General features: G+C 33.9%; 1 protein-coding gene across 2 annotated transcripts in view; it reads right to left on the bottom strand.

The window, feature by feature from the left end:
• Window positions 1–14,595, bottom strand: part of XRCC4 (X-ray repair cross complementing 4) — a 268,265-nt gene that overhangs the window by 212,866 nt on the left and 40,804 nt on the right. For both annotated transcript variants that reach the window (XM_068533655.1, XM_068533663.1), the window contains exon 3: window positions 7,654–7,829. In XM_068533655.1, the coding sequence (XP_068389756.1) occupies window positions 7,654–7,829 (176 nt within the window). The remainder of the gene's footprint in view (window positions 1–7,653; window positions 7,830–14,595) is intronic.

Here is a 14,595-nt window from a genome sequence, read left to right as displayed (position 1 = left end):
TTTAAAATGTAATTGGCTGTTAAAAACAAAAATAATTACAATATATTGTGGCGTTTATAACATACATATCAATAGAAGTAAAATGTATGACCAAAATAACATAAAGGCCAGGAGAGAAAAAATGGATGTATAATGTGTATGTATATATATAATGTATATTGCTATAAGAGTTTTAAACTATCTGTAAAGCAGTATATCACTTCAAGGTAGACTGTGATAAGGTAAAGATACATACTATAAACTCTAAAGCAAGCATTAAAATAGCGTAAAAATGAGTTATAAGCCAACCAAAAAGATTAAATAGTATCATAAAAAAATACTAAAGTAGTCCAAAAAAAGACACAATAAGAGAAACAAGGAAATAAAGATGAAACACAGACAGCAGATTTTAAAACCATCATCAATAATTACATAAATTGTAAATGCCCTAAACACCCCAATTGAAAGACACAGATTGCCAGATTGGATTAAAACAGCAAAATCCAACTATATATTTCTTAAAAGAAACCCAATTTAAATAAAGACAAAAATAGTCAAAAGCAGAAGGATGGAAAAAGATATGCCATGCTAACTCCTATCAAAAGAAAGCTGGAAGTGGATTTTAGATCCAAGAATTTTAAGTGTTAGAGGGTCATTTCATAATGATAAAGGGGTCAAATCATCACGAGGACAAGACAAACCTTAATGTTTTGCACTTTATAACAAAGATTCAAAAATACATGAAGCAAGACCTGATCATGCTTCAAGGAGAATAAACCAATCCATAATTACAGATTTGAATACATTCTCAGTCATTGGTGCAACAAGTAGATAGAAAATAAGCAAAAATATAGAAAGCTTAAACAACAAGCTCAACCAACTTGATCTGACATTTATAGAACAATCCACCAAACAACAGCAGAATAGACATTTCTTTCAAGTGTTCAAAGACCACTGAACAAGAGAGACCATATCTGGAGCCTCAGTATAAGTCCAAATAAATTTAAAAGTTTAGTGGCTGCCTGGAACCTGGAGAGTAAGCAGAGTGAGGAAGAAAGGGGCTAGTTGGGGATTGACCTCAAAGAGGCACAAAGGAACTGTCTAGAGTAATGAAAACTTTGAATTTTACATAGGTACATTTCATTGTATGTACACTACACCTAAAAAACAACAAAAAAATTTTACTTGATTTTGACAGAGACCTGGATTCTACCCTACCTGACTTACTACCTGTGCTTTCCTTAGGAACTTGCTTATGCTATTTTAGCAACTGTTTCCTCACATACAGAGAGTGACGACGCCAACGCCACACGATGAAGTGAGAGTACATGTTAACTGAAAAGGAGATTAACTGAAAAATAATAAGCAAATATTAATACTCAAAAGTTCTCTTAGAGCATAGTTTTTACATGCTACGTCCTACTTCTGTTTTTGCTCTAAGTTGTTTATTTTCTGAAAAATCCTGGAATAACTGAAAAAATTAAAATATAATGACTGAGATGTTTCTTATAAAAGAAGAAAACACTTTAAATCAAAGCAGAGCAATATGAAAAAAGAAAAGGAAAATGAGTTCTCAAATACAAAACTAAAGATTAATTTTGTAAAGTAATAATTCTAAACTCTTTTCCATGGCTTAACTACAAAACATATACTTTGAGCAGGACTTCTGCACCACTTACATTACGGATTTAGTTCCCACATTCCAAAAGGTCAGGAATTATAAAGCGTTTAACACAAAAATGGCAGACGTATACAAATACTTTTATCATGGAAATAAAGAATACTACAATTTCTTTTTGAGGCATTCAAGCAACACATTTGCAACCCATACTCCCACAAACCTGAAAATCATTACTATTTTTGACAAACTCTTTGGCAGAGTACCATAACAAATGCTCCAATTCTGATATTTCATCTGGAAATACCCATTTGATTTCAAAGTCCCCCAAACCACAGGGACACATGGCAATAACATAGGATTTTAGACTGCTGTTTTTAAAAACAAATTTGACTGCTTTGGGCTAACTTATTTTACTTCATTTTTATATATCTGAGAAATGTAAGTTAAATAAATGTAGGGAGGCTGTTTGAACTTTTTTAACTTCCACTTAAAAAAACAGTTATGACATATAGTAAGATACAAACTAACCTATACCTTACTATATGTTGTAACATTTTTTAAACAACTGAAACAATTATTTATAATGAAAATTCTAGAGAAAGACCCCTGTAACAATAAAAGTGAACCCTTCTAAATGATTGAATGACACTTCAATCTCTCCTAAACTTTAACATGCAGAGATTTCTCCTTGTCCCTCAATATCCACCTTCCCCTTTTTACACAGTAATGAAAATTTCTGGGCCTAGGACACAGCTGAAGATCACACTTCACAGATTCCCTTGCAGCTAGGTGAAGCCATGTGACAGTTCTGGACAATGGGATGCAAGCAAAAGTAATGCATGCAACTTTAGTGTGATGGTCAAAGAAAATGCATGTGTGCTTTATTTTCTCTTTAACTCAGTCTTGTTGCCTGAAAGGTGAGCATAACAGTAACAATGAGATAAAAACTCCTTGTTAAAAATGGTAAAGCAACACGATTGAAGAAGCCTGGGCCCCTGCATCATAAAACCATTGTATTAACCCAGGCCTGCCTATTTGGATCATTACATCAGAGAAAAGCAAACCTCCATGCTATTTAAGTCATCAAATTTTCAGGCTAACTGTATCCGAAGCCAATATCTGCTGGTGGGGGCAGGAGAGACGAAGGGAAAGAAAATGCAAAAAGACTTTATTTTAATTCTAGTAGAAACCTAAAGCCAATTTTCATGTGTATGCTTGCAGTGTGTGCGTGGGGGTGTGTATGTGTGCTTATCATGTTTAATTTTCTTTCAAACCTCATGGCTTTCCTTCATTAGGACTATTTTTAGAAACATAAAACTACAGTATGTTAGATGACCTGGAATGAATCCAAGAAATCACTTCAAAACTTTACAGATGAGAAAACAGACGTATGAGCAAGCTAAACTATGAACCCAGGGTTACTCTTTTTTTTTTTTATTTTTGAATTTTATTTTATTTTTCATACAGCAGGTTCTTATTAATCATCAATTTTATACACATCACTGTATACATGTCAATCCCAATCGCCCAATTCAGCACAGCACCACCACCACCACCCCTGCAGCTTTCCGCCCTTGGTGTCCATACGTTTGTTCTCTACATCTGTGTCTCAACTTCTGCCCTGCAAACCAGTTCATCTGTACCATTTTTCTAGGTTCCACATAAATGCGTTAATATATGATATTTGTTTTTCTCTCTCTGACTTACTTCACTCTGTATGACAGTCTCTAGATACATCCACGTCTCAACAAATGACTCAATTTCTTTCCTTTTTATGGCTGAGTAATATTCCATTGTATATATGTATCACAACTTCTTTATCCATTTGTCTGTCGATGGGCATTTAGGTTGCTTCCATGACTTGGCTATTGTAAATAGTGCTGCAATGAACATTGGGGTGCATGTATCTTTTTGAATTATGGTTTTCTCTGGGTATATGCCCAGTAGTGGGATTGCTGGATCATATGGTAATTCTATTTTTAGTTTTTAAGGAACCTCCATACTGTTCTCCATACTGGCTGTATCAGTTTACATTCCCACCAACAATGCAAGAGGGTTCCCTTTTCTCCACACCCTCTCCAGCATTGGTTGTTTGTAGATTTTCTGATGATGCCCATTCTAACTGGTGTGAGGTGATACCTCACTGTAGTTTTGATATGCATTTCTCTAATAATTAGTGATGTTGAACAGCTTTCCATGTGTTTCTTGGCCATCTGTATGTCTTCTTTGGAGAAATGTCTATTTAGGTCTTCTGCCCATTTTTGGATTGGGTTGTTTGTTTCTTTAATATTGAGCTACATGAGTTGTTTATATATTTTGGAGATTAATCCTTTGTCCATTGATTCGTTTGCAAATATTTTCTCCCATTCTGAGGGTCGTCTTTTCATCTTGTTTATGGTTTCCTTTGCTGTGCAAAACCTTTTAAGTTTCATTAGGTCCCAGTTGTTTATTTTTGTTTTTATTTCCATTACTCTAGGAGGTGGATCAAAAAAGATTTTGCTGTGATCTATGTCAAAGAGTGTTCTTCCTATGTTTTCCTCTAAGAGTTTTATAGTGTCTGGTCTTACATTTAGGTCTCTAATCCATTTTGAGTTTACTTTTGTGTATGGTGTTAGGGAGTGTTCTAATTTCATTCTTTTACATGTAGCTGTCCAGTTTTCCCAGCACCACTTATTGAAGAGACTGTCTTTTTTCCATTGTATATCCTTGCCTCCTTTGTCATAGATTAGTTGACCATAGGTGCGTGGGTTTATCTCTGGGCTTTCTATCTTGTTCCATTGATCTATGTTTCTGTTTTCGTGCCAGTACCATATTTTCTTGATTACTGTAGCTTTGTAGTATGGTCTGAAGTCAGGGAGTCTGATTCCTCCAGCTCCGTGTTTTTCCCGCAAGACTGCTTTGGCTATTCGGGGTCTTTTGTGTCTCCATACAAATTTTAAGATTTTTTTGTTCTAGTTCTGTAAAAAATGCCATTGGTAATTTGATACGGATTGCATTGAATCTGTAGATTGCTTTGGGTAGTATAGTCATTTTCACAATATTGACTCTTCCAATCCAAGAACATGGTATATCTCTCCATCTGTTGGTATCATCTTTAATTTCTTTCATCAGTGTCTTATAGTTTTCTGCATACAGGTCTTTTGTCTCCGCCCAGGGTTACTCTTATCAAAAAAAATTAGGTCTTTTTTACGTGGCTCATGAATGAAAATGTTTTCTGAAGTAACAGAGCAAATTATGAAAGAAGAAGAGGAAGACATTTTTAATTAAGATGTATTATTTGCATGACAAAGTATATACTGCAAAATCCATATGAACTGCAAAAGGCAGAGGGAAAACAGTGACACAAAGTACATGATAATCTCTTGAGTAGGCGACAGTACGTATAGTGAAGAGATAATGAGTTCTAAATGCTTGTACTAGAGTATGCTTTCATCCAGAACAATCTACTGCCAACTGAAGTGTCCTGGTGATGGGGCAGGAAGGGTCCCAGAGGTTTGTACTGCATGGAGAAAAAGAGTTAGCGTCCAACTGGCTATTCAACATTTATCCCAATGAGAATTAAGCTAAAATTAAAAGTCTATGTTATCTGTAAGGAAAAGCCAATGAGAGCAAAAAGAAATTTTGAGTATTATGAACTCAAAAGCAATCTCATGAAAATTATGGACCCATCCCTCCAAAAAAATGTATATAAACATCAACATACACATTATACATATTAAATATTTCATTGCTTTGGAAATGGACAATTAAAACACAAGGTAATATTTCAAAAACAACAGGTCTTCTTGAATATAAAAATTAGTAGTTACTTCCTTTTTAAAAATAGGAAAAAAAGAAGAAAATTTGATACAAATGTAAATTTCAAATAAGTCATATGGCTTGAATACTCAAAATGTTCAACTTATGCAGTGATCTTCAACACAGAATTACACACATAAAACTTCTTGAATTGATGACAACAAATGCCCAAAAACCCTGACTCTAAGAGGTATGAAACTGGTAGCAAATGTACTTAGAACTCATGGAATATTCTTTGTCATGGGAGAGTAACCGTATGTCAACAACAGAACAGAATTCACTGTAACCTTTTGAGTTGAATCTATGTTCATTCTTTTCTTCTAAGTGTAGGAGGTCATTTTTGGCAACAATCAGACATCTGTGTCATCAAGGAATGGATTACAAACTCCTTTTAAAGTTTTAGGTCATCCAAAGCAAAATTAGCCTTAAAAAGTATTCTGCCATGTTTCCAATTGTCTGCATATTTTTGCCAGCAGATGAATTTAAAAGATACTGTCACTCTGAAATTCAATTTGCAGAAGCACATCCTACAGCACTAGAAGATTCCCACGGAAATTTGGCCAAATAAACTTGTGATTTTCATCTGCATCCATAAGGCTGACTGCAGCACCTCATACTGAAAGCTTTACCTCATTCAAACATCCAAAAATATCTCTCAAGTAAGCCAAGTCATGAACTCCTCCTCATCAAACCATTCTGAAAGTAGCCTTTCTTTTTCTCATAGGCAAATTAATAAATGAATAAATAGTGAGGCAGCTATCTAAACTGCATTGTAGTGCTTTAGGGCATATTTGTTAGGGAACCAACACTCGTCTGCCTTACTGGGAATCTCTTACTCTGTTTCTATTTTTTGAGAAAACCTGTTGAAAAGCTAGTGGTTCAAGCCTTTGGCTCTGATAAAGTTGATTAATATCAGGGTAGTAAGCAGGCTATCTTTCAGGATTATTGTCACGGTTTTTGAGTCTGATACATGCCAAGCCAATTGTAAATGACTGAAGTCATGAGGACTTTCTTCACAAAGGCAGCAAGATCCAATGTATCGCTAAGCATGGCAAGTACTCCATCCAAACCCTCCTTTTCACCATGTCAAAGATACCAAAAGCCTTTCAAGTACCCAAAAGTACTCTCACACTCTTAATTTGTTATGCACCAGGGTACACAAAACATATGAAAACCAGAAACTGGAGGCATGAAATAATGTTAGTCATCACATATCTATGCTTGTTGAGTGGGAAATGGCATTATAACCAATTTGACAATGATCTGCTTCAAAATATTAGAAGAGACAGTCAGCAGTTCCATAGTATATAACATCATTTGATTGTACTTGAGCCACAGGAAAGAGCACTTGGCGATAAATAACAAAATTTCAATAGTCAGTTCAAACCTTACCCTATTTTAAATTATCATCTTAAGAACCTCAGTGTATTGAAACTTACATAAATTGGCAGCTAAGTACTATAAGTATGTATCTTCTAAACAATTCAGAATAATTCTAAATTTTTCAGAAATAATTACTGAAGCCAGGCTCTCTGTATTATTCTATACAGGATAATATATATTTCAAATTAATGATTCCATCTGTTGCTTCAAATGTTTCTCTAATTGGTGAAATCCCTTTAGTCATTCTGAGTTATAGAGTTTTTTTTAAAAGAATTTTTTAAACTCAATTTAGTTCCGGCACACACTGTTCAATAACTGTCTCTAAACTTAAGAAAGCTTGGGTTGAAAGTTATTTCTTTCTATTTTAATACTTCTAAGTTTGATAATATAAATAAAATACCTTAATTTCTAATCATATGTCTTGCTACACTTATCTATATAATTTTGTAATTGCAAATACATGCTAATAAAGAAGAAAATAGGTCATAATTATTAAATATTCAAAGAAAATATATTATTTTCTTTCTCAAAAATTAGTATTTCCCCAAACTCATTTCAGTAAGCCTTGTCTCATGGTCTAAAACTTCTGATGCCACTTTTCATACTGCTCATTCATGTAATTATCTCAATAATACTTAGTCTTAAAGCATTAAAAATGAAATATATTTTCCAATAATTTTTTTCACAATTCATTAATATAAAGCATTTAATGACTATAACTTTGAAGCATTTTTCCAACTTGGAAACCAAGTACTTTCTGAACTTTTGTTTCTGAGGTATTCTGGGAATAATATGCTAGTTACTTAAATAATTTCTCAATAAGTATTCTCTAACATTTTACCAATTATAACATTATGGAAAGTTTTACTTACTGAAACATCTCTCAAGTTTTTCTCAAAGGAGAAATGACAAGACTCTTTCGAAAAATTAAACTTGTATGTGTCAGTTGGTCCTGCTCCTGACACCAGTGCTTTTCTCAGTTCATCAACATACTTCTCTTTTTCCATCGCCATGTCATCAGCTTCTTGGGAAATCTCTGATTCACAAACTATGAGAAACAGTAATAAAAGCCTTATTTACTTGAAAATAAATTCTAAACCTAAGAATAAACATATTTACCTGTTGCTACTAATTTATTCCTTATGTAACAGAAATTTAAACAAAAAGTAAAATCAATGTCCGCACCACACATTTTTAAGTCAAATTATGCCTTTTAACTGAACTAGCAATTTTTGAGAAATACATTAATTTAGTCTCAAATCTCATCAGAAAGCATTAGACTCCTTGTGTTCTTCCTCTGTCCTCAGATGAAATACATGGATTATAAATTACCACAGAAACAACCGTCTTGTGTACCTGCTCCTAGGTCATAGCAATTATTTCCTATAATGATTAATAAGCTCAATATTTTAAAACATCTGTCTTCTTTGCCTCAATTATTAAAGAGATTAAATAGTCCATAGTCTATTTCTCACTCACATGGGCAGAGTCAAATTAAAGTAAAAATGGAGTTCATTCTTCTCATCTCATTATGTGCCAACAATAAAAACGGTAGATGAAGGGAGTCGATAAGGAAGGAAAGGGAAGGGAATTAATATTTATTGTCTCCTCTACAGCTTGCGTTATATCTGGCTTCCAAATCTCTCATCTAGGTACATTTAAAGCTGATGTTTTACTCATCCGTAGAGATTTTTACTTCAATAATTACATGTTCAATTTTAGATACCCTCTGTTTTTTTTTTAAATAAATTTATTTATGTATTTGTTTTAGCTGTGTTGGGTCTTCGTTTCTGTGCGAGGGCTTTCTCTAGTTGTGGCAAGCGGAGGCCACTCTTCATCAGTCTATTTATCTCTTGTAAAAATAAAATACAGTGTGTGTGTGTGAAAAAAAATAAAAAATAAAAAATAAAATAAAAAATAAATAAATAAATTTATTTATTTTATTTTATTTATTTTATTTTTGGCTGCGTTGGGTCTTCACTGCACACGGGCTTTTCTCTGGTTGTGGTGAGCGGGGGCTACTCTTCGTTGCGGTGCACGGGCTTCTCATTGTGGTGGCTTCTCTTGTTGCGGAGCATGGGCTCTAAGCGCGCAGGCTTCAGTAGTTGCAGTGCATTGGCTCAGTAGCTGTGGCTCATGAGCTCTAGAGCGCAAGCTCAGTAGTTGTGGCGCACGGGCTTAGTTGCTCCACGGCATGTGGGATCTTCCCAGATCAGGGATCGAACCCGTGACCCCTGCACTGGCAGGCGGATTCTTTTTTTTTTTTTTTTTTAATTAATTTATTTATTTATGGCTGTGTTGGGTCTTCGTTTCTGTGCGAGGGCTTTCTCTAGTTGTGGCGAGCGGGGGCCACTCTTCATCGCGGTGCGCGGGCCTCTCACTATCGCGGCCTCTCTTGTTGCGAAGCACAGGCTCCAGACGCGCAGGCTCAGTAATTGTGGCTCACGGGCCCAGTTGCTCCGCGGCATGTGGGATCTTCCCAGACCAGGGCTCGAACCCGTGTCCCCTGCATTGGCAGGCGGATTCTTAACCACTGTGCCACCAGGGAAGCCCTTCATTTAAGGCTTTAAATGAAGGTTGCTGGTTGGCCTTTCTTGTAGTCCCTACAGGTTTCACCAGTTCTGGACCAGTTTTGAAAGTTAATTTCTTCACTTGGTTTTTACACTTGTGGCAAATTTAAGAGAGCTCAAATTTAAACCCCCCACCCTCACACTTAAATAACACAGACAGGATTCTGATTTCTGTTAGGACTTTTAATTTACTCATAACCCTTAGTGACTACTCTGATTCTACATCTCCAAGCCAGAGTAATTTTTTTGTTTGTTTTTTTTAAAGATTGTATTAACAGGATCACTTCCGGGTTACTTTCTTTATCTTTAGAGATAAAGAAATTCCTTAAGACGCCTGCAGTCTCAACATGCCACTCCACTCAGGTATTACAACCACAGTCACTTAGATGTGTATCTAGTTCAGATATTCCATGAACTTATAGTTCTTTAGTTCCCATTAACCACTTCGGTTTTCAGATACTTCTTCACACATGGCACCTGGGGATTCCCTTTCTTACATTCAAAGGCTGCAATGTGTCTGTTTATTTGCTTTTAAAATTACAAGATTTAATCTAATATTTCTTTGGAATGTACGTGTGGTTGGGTAACCACAATGATGAAAGACTCATACGGTTCTAGACTTTTTTACTTAAAGGTCACATTTATCTATTTTATTCCTTACAACACTAAAAGATAGATATTCTCATTTTACAAATGATAAAAGTGAGGCTCAGAGAGATCAAGTAATGGTCTAGGGTCATGAAGTAGGTAAGTGGTAAAACGGGTCATACTTACATCTCTCTGGTTGTTCTGGTTTGAGGTGAAGCAGAGATATGGGACATTAGCTAAATTACTTACTTCCATAATATTAAAAAAAAACACACTGGTATGAAATAATATAGAAACAATAAAATCTTGATTAAAGAATCCCTAAAAATATAACAGCTTTTCATAATATTGGTCCATGTGCTATCAAGGGTCTGGAAGCCCCCACGACAGGCAATGAGAAAGAGAGTCTGGGAATGCATTCATATATTTTTCATGATCAGTTTTTGATAAGTTCTAATATTGAAATATGAGTCTCAACACAGCCTTTGAAAAAAGGTAAGAATAAAAATATTCCTGTGTAATTTTACAGCTCCTAAAATACTTCAACATATTTTTTTCTCTCTCTGAAGCATATGCATATTTAAGATGATCACCACTATCAAATCTATTGACCTTTCAAATACCCTATTAGCTCCTCTGAAAAAACATAAAAGTAAGAAGGCAAATGCGTCTTATCTGAGGAATAATTTCATATTTTGTGTTTGGATAATTTTGAAGAGTTATAAGTACCTAGAGAGAGAAATTATTTCTCAGAGAAATAGGAAATAATCTGTAGAAACTATCTTTAATGCAACTATAGAAAAACTTATAAGAAAACATGCAAAAAAATAAATGACACAAATGAACTTCTTTACAAAATAGAAAGAGACTCACAGACTTCAAAAACAAATTTATGGTTACCAAAGGGGAAAGGTGGGATGGGGGGGATAAATTAGGAGTTTGGAATTAACATATACACACTACTATATATAAAATAGCTAAACAACAAGGCCCTACTGTATGGCACAGGGAACTCAATATTCTGTAATAACCTATATGGGAAAAGAATCTGAAAAAGAATGGATATATGTATATGTATAAGTGAATCACTTTGCAGTACACCTGAAACTAACACAACATTGTAAATCAACTATACTCCAATATAAAATAAATATTAAGTTAAAAAAATAATAAAGTATGTCTACTGATAAAACATCTAGTAAAAAGTATTCTAAATTTCATTACAGTGAAAAGATACCTGTCTGAAAATATTTAATAGAATTTATTGATTCAATTCATTTAGTCCAAAAATGCTTAATGAGCATCTACTATGTGCCAGGCACTATTCTAGGCACGAGGGATACCACCATTAGACAGACAAAAATGCCAGCCTTATGGAGCCTTGATTCAAGTGCTGACATCTTAGATAACCTTTCAGATACCCTCTTAGTATGTTACTCCATCTGTGAATGCTGCATTGGTTAGTGTTTCAAAATATTTCATTCTTGAGAGGAAAAAAACATATGAAAGGAAATTATTTCTATTTATGCCTCTCCTTTAAAAAATATGTTTTGTAAAAAAAAAAAAAGGCATTAGTTTAAGAAGAAAAATTTACTTGAACATTTCCTATAACAGTCAATGTGAAATTCTGACTGCCTATTTAGAACTTCAATCCTAGAAAAACAATTTGGTCACCAGTTTTGAATTTTGTGCTGCAGAAAGCACAGCTGTAAGCAGTCAATGCTCCTTTAAAAACTTCAGTGACCAGGGATAAAAGCCATGGAAATAGTAAAATTCAGGAAGGATACAGATGAGCAACATAATATGGCATAAAAAGCGAGCAGGCCAACATGACCAAAAAACAAGGAATTGTTCTCGGACAGGTAGGATCCAAGAAAGCATCACTTTAACACTATTTGTGGGTAGGTGAAGACGTAAGTAAGGAAAGAAAATTCTTTACTTTGGATCCTTATGTATAATGAACCAAAAGACTGCATATCCTAAGTTTGTGTCAGAGCTGAGAAGACACACAGACTTAATAAGTCATCATATCACAGACCCACTTTTCTACTTCATTCCTTAAAAATCCTTTTTCTACTGAGCTCTGTCACATAATCTCCATATAGGTCACCAAACATATTAGTGTTTAGAACAAATATAGGTGGATATAATTATTTGATAATAAATGCACTAAAAAGTTTAATTTACTCTTCAATGAACTTTAGTCCGGAGATGGGTGATAGAAGTTTCTTACCGCTGACTGCAATTCTTATGAAAGTCAAATAACAGTCATCGATCATTAACCCACTTTGTGACTTAACCCTGTGATATAATCCTCTATAATGTTGAAGTGATGATAAGACCACATGATAATTAGACCCCAAAACATTCATTAGATAAAACATTGCTAATGGAAAAGAAATCAGTGAGTTTAGTGTGTGGGAGATTAAAAGGAACCCCACATCCTTTTAATTTCACTCAAATGAAAAGAGAAAAAAAAATTATCCAAATTGAAGGTTGCAGAAATCAAAAAGTTGTACAAAAAACAGGATGAGGTATAGGAACGAAATTCATTTTCATGTTTCAATTATTTAATTGTTTCAATGTTCTTAATTATCTTGTTGTCTATCTGTAAAGTGCCAAACCAAATTATATTTATGTATAAGACTTAAACATGGAAACAATGTTATATTATTTGGTTACGTATTTTGTCCCGGAAATTCACACAAATGAGTAATAAAAGGCATTAAACATTTGTGAGATTTAAAACTTCAATATCTTTGAAAATAAATGACCAGATCCAGTACACTATAAAATTTTCTGTTTGAAAGCTTGTTCAGTACAGGAAGCCAAAATATTAACAATCCACCAAGGGATACAGAAGTTTGATATCACATTTTGTCACACTAAATTTCATTAGCTGAAAAACAAATGGTAAAACATACTGCATTTATGATCAATGCCAACAAGTAAATATGAAACTGGAGTTTTCATTAAAATATATGCTAACTCTAAAATGAGTAGTTTACGTTCTTCTTTTTCCGAACCAATTTTATATATTTCAGGCATCCTTTCATTCTTTCTTTCAGAGAATATCCATCAAGGCATGTATGTCCTATGTACTGATAGAGATACTTATGAACAGTGGTTGACAAATCAGATGTGTCCTTTGCTCTCAATGAATGTAGGCTAGTGAAACAATATTCATCTTAATAATATTAAGAACAACTGCCAGCACATTTTGTATGACATAAACAAAATGTTCCATAAATGCAAAGTTAACTTAAATTTCTGGTTAAATTAAGATTTAAGAGTTAACCACAGTATTCTTTTTCTTTTCCCAGTCCTTAATGATATAAAAAAAAATTCAAACAACGTATTATTGTTCTTTGTCTTGGTGAATGAGGATTACTGACTACATCAAAATTTAATCTTTTTCTCTGATAATTAAGGCTCTTAAAATACCTCAAGGTCATCCGTCTGACCATAACTTCTTGTTATACAGAATAAGCCATTTGTTAATTGGAAATATCTAAGTTATAAATTCCTTACACATATCACCTAGGACCTGCCTCCTGCGCTGTGCTGTTGGAACTGCTGTTTTCTCCCTGAAAACTGGCATTAACCTACTGCCATGGTCTTCAACCCTGTGTACCATTTACCCCAGAACAGAGTTATTGTCACTTGGGTGTACCTTCACCAGCATACACAGAGCTAACCTGACAAATTTTCCTCCAGTCCTGCACTGCAACAACCAACCAACAACTGAATTCTCTTACATAGAAATTTACAGCTTAAATAGATACCATAACAGGTACTACAAACATTATCCTTGAAATTTCTTTATTTTACAATAATACTTATATTACCATTCCTCATTCTCTGTCATAAAAAAATGAGTAATAAAAACCAAAACCCTGTAAGTACAAATTCAGTTTGACTATGCTGTATAATAGAATTTGTAACACTCAAGAAGAAAACAAAACGTCACAATGTATTGTGATTTTAAAAGGTGATATAATAATTATTACAGTAATAAATTTTAGGGGAATATTTCAAAAGTTGATAGAAGATACAAATAGCACATAAATTAACATGACAAAATTCTTCTACCTAAAACATCATTTACAACATAACTCTAGAAATGACTATTTCATAACTGTAGAAATAGCTTTTTAAATCTTTCAATAAAATATTTTAGAAGTATATTATCAACAAAACTTTGCTATATGAGTAAAACATAATTCTAGATATTTTGACTTTACACCTGCAATGTTCCATAAATGATTTCAGGGTCATTAACCTCTTTAAAAAGATTATTACCAAAGATAAAAAAAGCAAAAGTCTATTTCATAAAATAATAGCCAAAATCCCATATATGGGTTTGAACTTTGGTCTACAAAGTTTTAGGCTATTAGTTCTGTTTCATTTTGTTACAAATGTAGTACATGTTCACTGGAAAATAATTCAACAATATAAGTATATGAAATAAAAAGAAAACCACCACCACCCCACTGTCCCAAGCCTTGGCCCAGCCAATCCACCTTCCTGTGCCTCCCAATATTTCCCTGGGGTCCTAAGAAAAGATACATATAAAAAGTACTATTTATGTTTTGTATAAAGAGATCATTTTAAAAACTCTGACCAACTCCAAGTACTAAGACTCAAATGGTTATT

The sequence above is a fragment of the Eschrichtius robustus genome, chromosome 2 (assembly GCF_028021215.1).
Source record: "Eschrichtius robustus isolate mEscRob2 chromosome 2, mEscRob2.pri, whole genome shotgun sequence".
Classification (NCBI taxonomy): Eukaryota; Metazoa; Chordata; class Mammalia; order Artiodactyla; family Eschrichtiidae; genus Eschrichtius; species Eschrichtius robustus.
The sequence above is the reverse complement of the archived record's forward strand: the minus strand, read 5'-3'. Positions and strand labels throughout refer to the sequence as shown.